Below are 13,045 nucleotides of genomic sequence, written 5' to 3' on the forward strand. Positions count from 1 at the left end.
TATCTATGCCCGGGGACAAGTTCTTCTTCTTCCCTTCATGTCAATTTCTACTTTTATGGCACTGACCCAGCATGACAAGTGACTTCGAAGAAGGGGGGATGTGCCAGGTACCCTGAATGGAGGAATTTATCAATCAAGAGAGTGCAGGTGGCCAGGTGGGGAATGAGTGAATGGACTTCTGAAGGGAGGGCTCATAGTTCTTTATTCATATTCTCTCTCTCTCTCTCTCTCTCTCTCTCTCTCTCTCTCTCTCTCTCCCCTCTCTCTCTCCTCCCTCTCCCCCCCTCTCTCTCTCCTCCCCTCTCTCCCTCTCATTGCCGCCTCCCCTCCCCTTCCTCCTTTTGTTTTAAATTTCATTTTCACTGGTTACAGCGCTTTTTGTGTCATAATAAAAATGTAATAATGTTCCATTAAATTTCTCTCATTATCCTTCTGGCATTTGTGTTGTGGCAGTAACAGCAACAACAGATGGTTCTATCCACAACCAATAACTCAAAAGAATTGTATTTGTTCTACATAGAGAGATTCATTTCAAAGGGAGGAAGCTAGCAATCTAAAGCGGGAGCAGTTCGCCCCCACCACCAATAGGTGGGAGGAAAGTAATTGAATCTGTGCTTTTTCCTTTCTTTTCTATTTCTGTCATGTTGTGTGTCTTGCCATCATAACGGTTTTCCTTTTTTGTTTACTTTTTTTTTTTTTTTGAGACAGGGTCTCACTGTGTAGCCCTGGCAATCCTGGAACTCACTATGTAGACCAGGCTGGCCTCGAACTCATAGAGATCTACTTGCCTTTGTCTCCTGAGTGCTGGAATTAAAGGTGCACACTACCACACCCGGTATCATAACAGCTTTCAACTTAAGGTTGTCTTTCAACTTAAGGTTAAGGTGTCTGCCTTAACACAGTACAATGGCCACATCAAAAGGTTGTCTTTTTGGCCATACTTTAGTTTGGTTTTTCTAGACTTTTCTAAAATGAGAATAGTAAATAGTTGTGGCGTCTTTTCCCTTCCCTAGTTGATTGGCTGTAAGGACTAGGAACTGTGACTTTCAGTCCTGGCCACATGTTGAAATTATCTGGGAATCTCTTGTTAACTGATGCCAGTCTCAACCCAAGTTCAGTTGTAGACTCTCTTGAGGGAGGGAACAGGCCTGTTTAAAATGTCCCCGTGTGGTTTCAATGTGACTCCGGCATGAAGGCTCGTTGTCTGGAAACAATGCATCCAGCCTCAACAAGGAGGGCTTGTTCAAAACGACTTGCTGGCCAGCACATTCCTCAAAATGTTCTCCTGGTGCTGTTCTGCTGGTTGGGGACCCACACTCTGAGAACATGAAGTGCTGTGTTGAAAATCTGGAAGCCAAAAGTGAGGTTTAGTGGAAAAGAGAGCCATGACTGCTTAGTCATGGCTGCCACTGTCGCCAAAAGGAAGGATGTATTTGTGGTTCCCTCTGTTAAGAAACTCATCAGGTAAGTGCCTTCCATAAAAATGTGGAAACAGACTACCCCTGGAAAGAGTGTGTCTTTACAGCTCATATTACCCGTGTTCTGACAGCCAGAATGGAGTCACTCAGCTACGTCCAGCACAGTGCTCCTCCGTGGTGCTCCTGATGGCTGGCGCCTAGGATCTCTCTCTACCCACTGTATACCTAATACCAGAGAGTAGCTTGTGTTCCCGAGAGCTATTTTATCTCATCTGTGGGCTGGGACCTAACACTGAGCGTGACCTAGAGTCCCGGAACACATTTGTTTAAATGGCATACCCTAGAAGTCTACAGATGGCCTGGGGAGGTGTTGGGACCAGTAAAAAGGAGCTATGGAGCACAGGCAAGCAACAGACGCTCTACTGCTTCTGCCTTACCCTTTGACCTCTGACCTCTGACTACTTTGTGGTGGTTTCCTTTCAGTTCTCCAAACCACTCCTGATGAGAAACGCTTTCCAGATTCAGGAGTAGAATCCAACAGCAGACATGAAGAGACTTCAAGGAACTGTCCTGCTGAAGCTGACACAGACTGGTAAGTTAGGGCTCCTCCCTCCCTTTTTCCTTCCTCCCTCCCTCCCTCCCTCCCTCCCTCCCTCCCTCCCTCCCTCCCTCCCTCCTTCTCTCCCCACTTCTCTTTTTTCCTTTCTAATAGTGTCTCTTGTAGCCCAGACTGATCTCAAATTCAGAATGTAGTCCAGGATGACCTTGAACTTCTGATGCTTTTGACTTTATCTCTGAAGTTTGAGGATTACAAGTCCGCACCACCACATGAGGTTTATACAGTGCAGGGCTTAAAAACCAGAGCTTCATGCATATTAGAGGCACTCTACCAACTGAACTACACCCCATCCAGAAAGGTCAATCTTACCATATGAGTTCTTTTGTGGACCACAAAGTACTTCTGCCACTATGTTAATACTGTAAATTGGAAAGAGTGGAGCTCAAACATACTTCCCTCAGAATCTCTCATGTTACAAATCACCACCCTATAGAGAGAAGTCTTCATTTCATAAGGACAAGAAGAACACAATCTTGATTGCAAAAAATTATTTGATTCTATGTGGGGTTTTTTTGTTTTTGTTTTTGTTTTTTTGTTTTTTGTTTTTTTTTACCTGCGTGGGTGCTTCACAGGCAGGTGTCTGAGCACCACATGCTTGCAGTGCTCATGGAGGCCAGAAGAGGGTGATAGATCCCCAGGACAGGAGTCACAGATGGTTGTCAGTAGCTGTATGAGTGCTGGGAATTGAACCCAGGTCCTCTGGAAGAGCAGCCAGTGCTCTTAACCGCTGAGCTGCCACTCTAACTGCCAACCTCTTTGTGTTCTTATGGTAGTAAAACCTTTAATTGGTTCCTTTGGGTTAAAAGAGTGTTTTTCAATCTGGAGCAACACAGTACTAACATTATGGGATGGTTGGCAATGACCAAAGACACTTTTGGTTGGCACAAGATAGAAGGCATGGCTCCGCTAGGTTCTGCTGGAACAGAGTGGGTTGGAGCCAGCAATATTGCTATGTAGCCTCCTAAAACTAGCACAGCCCCTCAAAGGATTGTACAACAACAACAGCAGCAGCAGCAGCAACAACAACAGCAACAAGAAGTCAAAGCCGCAAAGCTAAAAAAATCCTAGACACAGGCAAAAGCAAAAAGAATGAAACTTCCTGCGTTACCAAAGATAAGTCAGAAAGACTGCAGCAGGGCCTGGCCATCACTGAAGTGTACTGTTTCAGCGGACATCTGCACTAATCAGCTCTGAAGGGATTTTGACTCTGGGCTCAGACCAGGCCAGCACAGCTGTGAAATATGGCCCTAGAGACCTCTGGATCACTCAGACCTGTTCTTCAGGGCAGACTTCTAACATTCCTCCCTCGAGTGAAGCTCCCAGGCTGCGTCACATAGGTTACTAGGAAGAGGAAACAGCTAAATGCAGGAGGGCACAGTTAAAAAGCAAAGAACCAAATAGAATGAAGCTTGTGCTTAAAAAAGAAATTTAAAGCTGATAAAACAAACTGAAGTTTTCCGTTTGAAAAAAAAAAAAAAGAGGCCAACACGCAGTTCCCTTTGGTGAGGAAAGAAGGAAGGAGAGGCAGGAGGAGTTTGTAGGAAGATCCAGACACAATGACAATATGTGCAGAGGGTGGGATGGCAGGGGAGTTTGAGGCCATCTCTGCAGCCCCATCCAATGGTCAGCACTGGGTCATTCTCTTCTGTATCACTCTGTGAGCCCTGGTGACAGCTAGGGTCAGGCTCTCAAAAGCTGACCAGTGTTGCAGATGTGTAAGTGTGCTGGGCTAGTACACAACGGGTCTGGCTTTGATGCCCGGCACTACAGAAGTTAATCAGAAGTGGTCAATTAATGAAGAGAAAGGAAAATACATTTTTAGGTTAGCTTTGTCAGATTTCCCATTGGCTGCCCTCCATCAGCTGGTGGGGGTTGTTCAGTGTCGTGCAGAGCTAAGGGGCAGGTCTGAGGTCCGAGTCTAGAACCTTTGTCTCCAGGAACAACAATCGCTAGTACTTATTACTGTTAATGTCTTCCCGGCTAAATGGTTTGCAGACAGTAACCTGCTCAAGCAATGGGAGAAGAGCACATTCTAGCATTTCCAGCACTTAGAGATTATAAATTACGGGCAGTGTTACTTATAACAGTCAGAATTTGAGCACAGGCCATCTACTCCAGCGTCCACACTTTCAGGCTATAAATTCTACAGCCTCCTGAGCGAGGCTCCAGATGCCCAAAGATTCCTCCAGGGCCTTCTCTGTTCTATCCACATTGTGTCTTTACTTGTCCTACCTTAAATCTTGAATCACAACCAGAGAGGGAAAAATATATCGGGATTATATCACTCTTAGATTGATGGAATGTATTCCAGCACCCATTTCCTAGTCTACAGCTCCATGGGAAAGGTGCTCCCAACATGTATGACGAAGTGGGTCAGTTCAGCAGGAGAGAAGACAGACTTGCCTGAGAGAGGGAGTTAGTCTGTGCCGTGTGGCATCTCGGCTCTGTTTTCTGTGTGAACCGGTGATGGTGTACAGAGAATGAGGAAGTAAAAAGTATCTCTGGGTTGTGAGCCTTGCTCGAACAATGGGGACCCTCTCGTCTTAAGGGAAGTAGCTCTTGATTTAATCTGACCTGTCTATGGCGAAAGTCTGAGGCCTTCAATGTGCCATTTCCCACCACAGCGAGGCAGTTATGTGAGAAGGACCCACAGGAATCGGGTGAGGGCTCCGATGTGGAGGGAAGATGCAGCTGGTTCTGCACGCTGGCTATGATACACCCCAGAGAATCTGCTTCAGTGTGGACACTTCAGAGTGGCTGGAACCTTCGTGATTCAGGCAGCTAAAGGAGAGCTGGCACCTCACAAGACGGCGAGATGGGCACATGTTTCTTCTGGGTGTCACCCTTGTAGTTCTGGGGCTGGGAGCCAACTGGGCTGACCTCAGGATTAATGATCCAGAGAAGCAGCCTTGCAGTCACGAGGCCCAACTGTGGGCCAGATTTTCATGTGGCCCATGAAATACAGATCGCTCCATTGCTTGATAAATACTCTGTGTGGGGAGTTCTTTGTGGGAAGACGTGGCAGCACTGAGGACTAAGGCGAATAAATCCTCCAGTGTATTTCCCAGCACCGTGGCCTAGCTGGTGCATTCACCTATAGGGAAGAGGGAAAATGGGAGCATAGGGGGAGGAAGAAGTAAGAAACCGTAGTCTCCTATGATACAGTAAACACTATCTACGTGCACCTTAATGTTTTTTATTAATTTACTTATTTTATGTGTATGAGTGTCTTCATGCACACCAGAAGAGGGCATCAGATCCCTTTACAGATGGTTGTGAGCCACCACGTGGTTGTTGGGAATTGAACTCAGGACCTCTGGAAGAGCAGCCAGTGTTCCTAACCACTGAGCCATCTCTCCAGCCCTGTATGTTACCTTATTTGTGTGGAACAAGAATGAGTTTTGGGAGCAACCCTAGGTGCAGATCTTAGTTCAGCCACTTAGAGGCTTCCATTCAGTTGCTGTGTTCCCTCCATTTTCTGAACTTCAGAATCCTAGATGGCAGAGGGGAAGGCAGCTGGGATGGCTAGAGAAAAATCTCCATGAAGGGGCGAGCTCAGTGCTAGACACAGCAAAGAGGGCTGTTGAGTTGTTGGTCATGGTGACAGAAGTATTAACAACTATAGTAGTAATATTAGCATTTAAAGCTGATGTAGGAAGAACAAGACCCCTCTGGTTCAGTTCTAGAATTATGGTCCAAGATAAGCATTGAGGTTTCCAAAACTTTAGGATCGATTCCAGATGTTTACTCTCAACTTTAACCTGAATGCCAAACTTCATTTGCATTTCTGGTTCTGTTCTCAGGGGTAAAGCCCAGGTTGACTTTAGGCCCTGGGCTCACTCTTGCCATTAGGGCTAGGACACAGCTAGCAGCGCGTCCACACATAACCATCAGAGCCTTGTCGTTAGGGTCTTCTTAGACTTCCGAGATGTTTACGCTGTTAATTGGCCACATTTATTTCCAAAACCTTTGAGGCTAGGAATCTTATCAGCAGCTGAAAGAACTTCAAGGAGAAATCTGTTTCACGTTATATTTTTCCTTGTGGATTTGCTTATGGCTGTACATAAATATTTATCTGAACTATTTCAACAAACCCTAAATCATCAGCGATCCTTCTGCAAGGGGCTCTTTTAGAAGATTTGTGTATGTCGAGAATGTCAGCAATCTCTTTATAGTACCAGATTCCGAGGACCAGAGGCCTTTTGCAAATATTTGGAACTGCTGGGAGCTTTTCAACATGTCCTTTACTTTCCCATTTCTGTGTGTCTCTTCATGCTAATCCTCCTGGAGAGGATTACCCTGCCTGGACTTTCTTTACCTGTTGACGTTTCCCCTTCCTTCAAAGTCTTAGTCCTGTGGCCCCTGCTCTAGGGCCGAGAGCAGACACAAGCAGAAGAGGGTTCCAGATACGAGTGGAAACAGGCTGTGGTCCAGCCACAGGATGTGTAGGAACTGCTCTGGGGACACTGAAGGGTCCAGCAGAAGAAGACAAGAATGAGTGGGAATGAGGTGAAGAAATAGAACTGTTATGGGCAGAGACAGGTGGGGCCTGCATTTGGGGGACCTCCTAACTGAGCAACAGCACAACAAAATGAGGAAACCCTCTATCGGCACACACCAAACGTTTGGCTTGACTATGGCAGATACAATGGCAGATACATTGGCAGGTGTTTGTTATTGCTCATACAGTGTTTTTCTAGTTTTTGATTAGTTCCTAACATACAAAACTAGAAACATTTCGTGAAACAACCCAGATTTCGGATAGCCTTTTAGAACTTGGAGCATCCTGCTGTGGTGATGTGTTAGAGCCCTCAGTGCTGTCTTCTCCACTCCCCTGCCTGCTGCTCTCCTCATCCTTGCTTAGCTATGCTGGCATCTGCATGGGAATGCTGCGCTCTGTGTCCTGGGGCCTCAGCCAGCCCAGGGACAATTCAGGCTAGGACTCTGGAGCTAGACTGTCTCTGTCCAGGTCTGGGTCCAGCCGTGTCCATCCTTAGTCAAGTATGTTTTTAAATAATTTCACCTACCCAATATGGCTGATGTGCTAATAACCATGATAGACATTTAGAGGATTACCCAGCATGCCCTAGGTTAAAGCATTAGCTGCCATCTCTCTGTCCCACGAGAGACAGTAAACACCCAAGCTGGCACTGGCATTTCTGCATCACTCACAGAACCTAGGGCTTAGGCTCTTTGGCCATAAGAGGGATTGAGTGGCTGATGAATGACTGTGTTTTCATGCTTCCTGGTTCTCTAAAGTTGGGCGTCAGCATGCTAATTAGCTTTTCATACAGCAGAGAGCTGGCGTTCTCCGAAAGTCATCAGTACTGATGACGTAAGGAGGTCCCTCCAACCTCAGAGACAAACCCACCTTTAGAAAGCTGTTGAGGTAGGGGTGGGTGGGTTGTTTTAGCAGTTTGGTTGTTAGCAGGCAGCTCTCTGTGATTTATTTCTCACGGTGAAGTCAGTCTCTAGAGATCAGAACATAGGAACTTCAGCAGAGAGGAAGTCGGAGTGTATATCTGACAGGATCCTGGGCCTTTCCAATCTGATCCCCACACCTCCAAGCCGTAGAGACAAGGCTTTGAACTTAGTACCTCAGACAAGGTGGGCTGTTATCTAAGAACCGGTTTGCAATGCTCCGACGCACTTTATATGTGCTGACATCATAATCCCGCCCCACCCGGGCCTTCCAGGCGGAGTCCGATGGACGGGAGCTTTTGTGGTTAGGTTAATCTGCCCTACAGTGCCTTGTATCGGCAAAGTTGCTCTGCAAAGTTGGATTCTCTGTCTCCTAAGAAAAGTTGCATCTCAATAAAGTCACATTCAATTCTATTTGGATAAAAAGCACCTAAAGCTGCCCTCCTTTTGTATGAAAAGACCCCATTATTTATTTATCAAGAAACCTGTCCAACACACTCTCTCTCTCTCACTTGCTCTCCCCGCCCCCCTTCATCATTCCTCTCATAAAATTAACACCTGCATCTTTAAAGTTGTAGTCCTACACTAAAAGGCAACCCGCAGTAAATGACAAAATGTGGTTGGTTCTGGCTGCTTCTCAACTTCTCCTCTGTGTTCCACGAGGGTCCACAAGTCTGGCAGTCCAGCCCTTGGCTCTTTTGTCTGCCTGGAGACCCTCACCATATGCAGCCTGGTGATGGAACCCTGCCAAAACACATGTCAGGCCCATATTGAAGAATTTAAGAGAAGGTGCCCAAGTATGAGCTGTTACAAGAAATATTTTCCCTTCGTATAAAAATGATCTTTGTGTGTCTGTGTGCCACCACGTAGCAACAGTGCACACTTCCTAACTTTATTTCATCTCCTCCTTTGAGTTAGAAGGAAATAGCTCTCAGAGTTTCCTCCAAACTCATTCTGTGACTCACGCTTCGCCTATGAGAACACAGATCTGTCAAGATAGCTTGCACCTGTATTGTCCCAAGCAAGTGTTGGCCGTGAAAGCTGTTGACAGCAGTGGGGTCGCAGCCTCTCTGCATCTTAGTAACGGCCGTGCTTAGACTTGTCTCCTTCATCAGAACCAACACAGTGGCCTAGGTTTGTTCTTTTCATCTGAATGGTTGCTGTGGGGAAGAGAGAGGTGGGGAACTTTGGAGAAATAGAGATCTTGTGAGTGCTGTGATTGGGAAATTAGATAATAAACAGTCCCAGGACAGAACAACCCCAGTGGCCAAGATCAACACAGTCTAGATGTGGGCAGGAGTAGCCTTCCTGCCTGCCCCTCCCCAGAGAGCCCTTTGTGTCAACAAGCACAGCCAGCCTCCTGGCTGCCTCCCAGGCCTCAGAGAGGGGCTATCATTTTTGTTTGCTTTGCAAATATCTTAATGGGAAGTGGTTCAACACCACCTATGGGTTAATCTGAGGGCTTCTGCCTGGCAGCTGTTGGCTCTGGGCACCACATGGCTGCTCTCCGGTGGAGGCAGCAGAGCTGGCCGGCCCTAATCTGTGCCAGGTTGAGGTATCTGCTTCGCCTCCTGGATTTACAGACAGGCGGCAGGAAGCACCTTGTTACCTTTTATTTTTAGTTTGTTCCTCCACCTGGGAGGGCGAGGCTGCTCTTGTCAGATCCAACTGTGCTTTCTCTTGAAGTCAGGGTAGTTGAAATTTTTTCACCATTGGGAAGGATCCTCGTTTCCCTAAGCTCATGCTTGCAGAATCTGAGCTTTCTATTAATTGAGGTGATGTTGGAAGTAGTATTTTGGGACGATCTAGCGGCCACACACAGGGGGATACAGGACACCCCCCCCACACCAGGGTCTTCATCTGGGATCCAAAGAACCAGAGAGCTGCTGGGCCGCTGTAGAATTTCACTCCGCTGCTCTGTCAGTTCTGAGAAAGCCTGATATGGCTTTTGTTCTTCGGGAGGGGCCAAGCCTACTTCCCAGAGTGACATGACCGAGTCAGGCCTCTGTGCACCCACAGAGTGCTGGGATAGTGCTCTTCCGCTTGCAAAGTCTTGATCTTTTCTGGGGTTTTCACACACATCCTTATGACAGGCGATGGAATCCCAGGGGCCACTCCCACAACTTTCTTACAGTAAAAACTTCCTGATCACACTCATTTGTCAGGGCCTAGGTTTCCCCAATCTTTCGTGGAAGAGCAATTGGCAGGACAACTTCCTCCCCAAGTCATAATAAGTAAATGAGATAACACACACCGTGTGTGTGTGTGTGTGTGTGTGTGTGTGTGTGTGTGTGCAAGTATGAATGTATGTATGTGTGTATGACTGTGTATATGTGTGCATGCACACGTGTGTATGTGTGTGTTGTATGTATATACATACACACACATTATATATACATTACATACACACACACACACATACACACACACACACATACACTCTTCTGACACATGAATAACAGGAGTTATTCATGTTACCTTGGCAGCATAATTCTTCCTGTATGGAAGTCTTGATGGTACTTCAAGGTCCTTTAATATTAAGCCAGTGCTAAATTCAGGACAGTTTGAACATCAAAGTAAAAGAATGATGGAAAAAAAAGAATAAAACCCATTGAATAAAAATAATTCAGAAATGCGCATTGATAGAAGGGGGAAATGGGAGAGAGGGTGGAAGGAAACTCTTCATTGCAATTAGAATGTGAAGTAATAAATGTAGATTTGATGATTGAAAAATCGACATTTTTCAAGTATGGAAATGACCGCAGCTCTAGGCAAGCATCATGACTGGGTGCCTAAAACAGTAGGTGAGAGACTAGGGAATAGCACGCTATTTTCACAATGTCAGAATCAACCCCCACAAGAAGCCACTGTGACCAAATGACAGCATCACGGTGATGGAGCCACCAGACCGCATGCGCCCCTCGGAACGGCGTCTTGTCTGTGGATTTCCTGCCAAATAAGCATGACCTGGATTTAATCCTGAGGAAATAGCAGACAGACCCCAACAGAGGAGTCTTCTGGACGCTGACTGGCCAGTAGGCTGCAGAAGGAAACAGAGGGGAAGGCTGAGGAGCTCTCCCCGCTGGAAGGAGACATAAGTGAATGTGACCCCTGGTCCAGGGTTTCCTCGGCTACAGAAGTCGCCCCTGGCATAGTTTGCAAAATCAGAGCACTGTGGAGTGGGTCACAGAGTCTTGCTACTAATCTTAATTTTCCGATTTTAGTCGCTGCACTCTGGTAGGAGAACACCCTTCCTTTTGAGAACAGACGCTTCAGTGCTTAGGAACTAAAGGAGTGTCAGGTTTCTCCAGGTTTCTCAGAGAAGGTCCCTGCAGTTTGCGTGTCAGAACTCCAGTCCGCAGTGCTGTGGAAGACAGAGTCAAAGCGATAGGTGTGCGGCAGTGCTCATGCTCAGATGCCCTCTGTCAGCCTCAGCCTTCTCCCTGACTCACCAGCCTCCTTCTCTTCACCAGAATCCTCTGTCACTCTCGCTGAGCTTCACTTCCTCTAGTGCCATTGAGTTTGCTTTTTGTTTTTGTGTGTTTGTTTTTGGGGTTATAGTGTTCTTTGGGGGGGTTGGTTTTTAGATAGAATCTTTCAATATAGCTCCAACTGGTCTGGCATTCACTGTGTAGACCAGGCTGGCACTCACTATGTAGACCAGGCTAGCCTCAGACTCACAGAGATCTGCTTGCCTCTGTCTTCCAAGTGCTGGGATGAAAGATGTGCACCACCGTGCGTGATGCTAATTCAGTTTTTAAGGCGCTCACACTATGGCTCTGCATAGGTCAACCTGTCCAGCATTTCAAGACCCTACCACTGCCATGCTAGGTGAGGAGACCTGTGGCTGTAGTCCCAGCTACTCAAGGGGTGGAGCCAGGGATGTTTCCTGTGCCTGGGAGTTCAAAACCAGACCGAGCAACCACGTGAAGTCCTTGGAAGACAAAACTCATTCAAAGGAAAAGCTGAGTGACACAAAAGAAGCTGCTTGGAGGCCTTGTCCTTGCCTCCCTTTTGACATTCATTAAGATCCCCAATGTAATGGTGGGACACTGGTAACAAAACAGTATGGAGACAGAGTGGCAGCCGGATCTGGTTTCCATCTGGTTCTGACCTGTACTGCTTACTCAGAGAGCCCAGCTTCCTCCCCCTGGTCTGTGAAATGGGGAACCTGAATCTTTAGTGGAGTGGGAAGGTGAATGAGGCAACCAAGCCTCCGTTCTCTCCAGGCACCACAGAAGCTGCTGCCCATGCTGCCCATGCTGCCCATGCTGCCCATGCTGCCCGTGCTGCCCGTGCTGCCCGTGCTCCCCGTGCTCCCCATGCTGCCCATGCTGCCCATGCTGCCCATGGTCCCCATGCTGCCCATGCTGCCCATGCTGCCCATGCTGCTGAATTCTCAGGTGCTGCTACCTAGGTCCTCCCCCGAACTCCAGTGCTGTGACTTGCTCTGCTGTTCTGCTAGGCTGTGACCCTCAGACAGTGCTGCATAAACTTTCAGGTTGCAGAGCCCCTGGCCCCTGCTCCCATTCCAATCCTTTTCTCAGCTGGAGGCTGAAATGCTAAAGGGCCAAGACAGCTTTCCAAGTGGCTGGCAGTGGGGTACCACATGCCGATAAGGTGCCATTTTCATCAGAAGAAAGAAAACCCTTCCATTCCCACTTTAGACTTTTACAAAGTAGTGCAGACCAGGGAGGAAAGGAAAGAAAGGAGAACCCAAGAGCTGGCATTAACACGGTAGGCTCCCAGTTGGAGCAAAGCAATGGGGTAAACAAAAATGACCATCCTTAAAAACCTGATAGGGTTCAGGAAATTAGCGTAAGTCCTAACTGGTATTGACTTAAAGCAGTGGCATAGGAAACATTTATTAGTTCCTGGAGCTTTTCAGAGAAATTAGTCCTTGAGCCATGTTCTAAAACAGAAACCCGAGTGTATTTTAGAGCAGTGGTGTATCCACATATTTAAGTAGGATTTGCATAACCAGCTCCCTCGGCAGCAGTGCTAACTCCAGAGGGATACGAGATGTGTTTTTCAATATTCTTATAAAAAGTGCCAAGTATCCAAAACAAATGAGGAAAAAACAAAACCAGAAGCCAAGCTGAGAGGCACAATTCTACTGGGTCCTCTTGCCCAAATGTACCATGTTAAGGCCCTTTCTCTTCTAGTCTGCCCTTTGTAGTCCCATGATGTCAGATATTAAAACTCATGATGATGTTTTCCTCTTCTTAAATGTAAGAAAAATATTGAGGTACCCATTTCTGACAAAAGTATGTAAAGATTAAAAAGACTGATAACATCTAGTGTTGGAGATATAATAGAAAAAAGGATCTTTCATACATCTGTGGCTAGATGTTCAGTTTTGTTTCCTTTTAGGGGAGAAACTGATGATTTAATTTAAACCCTTAGAGAAGAAAAGGGGTTTTTCTCACCCTTAGGCCCAACAACTTCACACCAAATATTTATGCCAGGGAGCTAAATGAATCAGAACTTAGAACCTTGTCCATTGAGTATTTAAGGGTCCCCTATTCATAATGTGAGAGACAGACACAATTTAAATATTTTAAAAAAATGTGACTACTCAGCTTAT

The 13,045-nt window shown here is 46.6% G+C and overlaps 1 protein-coding gene across 7 annotated transcripts in view; it reads left to right on the forward strand.

Moving 5' to 3' along the window:
• Positions 1-13,045, forward strand: part of Myo3b (myosin IIIB) — a 406,405-nt gene that overhangs the window by 296,464 nt on the left and 96,896 nt on the right. For 5 of the 7 annotated variants that reach the window (NM_001393777.1, XM_087653545.1, XM_087653546.1 and 2 more), the window contains 1 exon segment: positions 1,902-2,010. In NM_001393777.1, the coding sequence (NP_001380706.1) occupies positions 1,902-2,010 (109 nt within the window). 7 annotated transcript variants of the gene reach the window in all.

The sequence above is a fragment of the Rattus norvegicus genome, chromosome 3 (assembly GCF_021556685.1).
Source record: "Rattus norvegicus strain SHRSP/BbbUtx chromosome 3, alternate assembly SHRSP_T2T, whole genome shotgun sequence".
Lineage (NCBI taxonomy): Eukaryota > Metazoa > Chordata > Mammalia > Rodentia > Muridae > Rattus > Rattus norvegicus.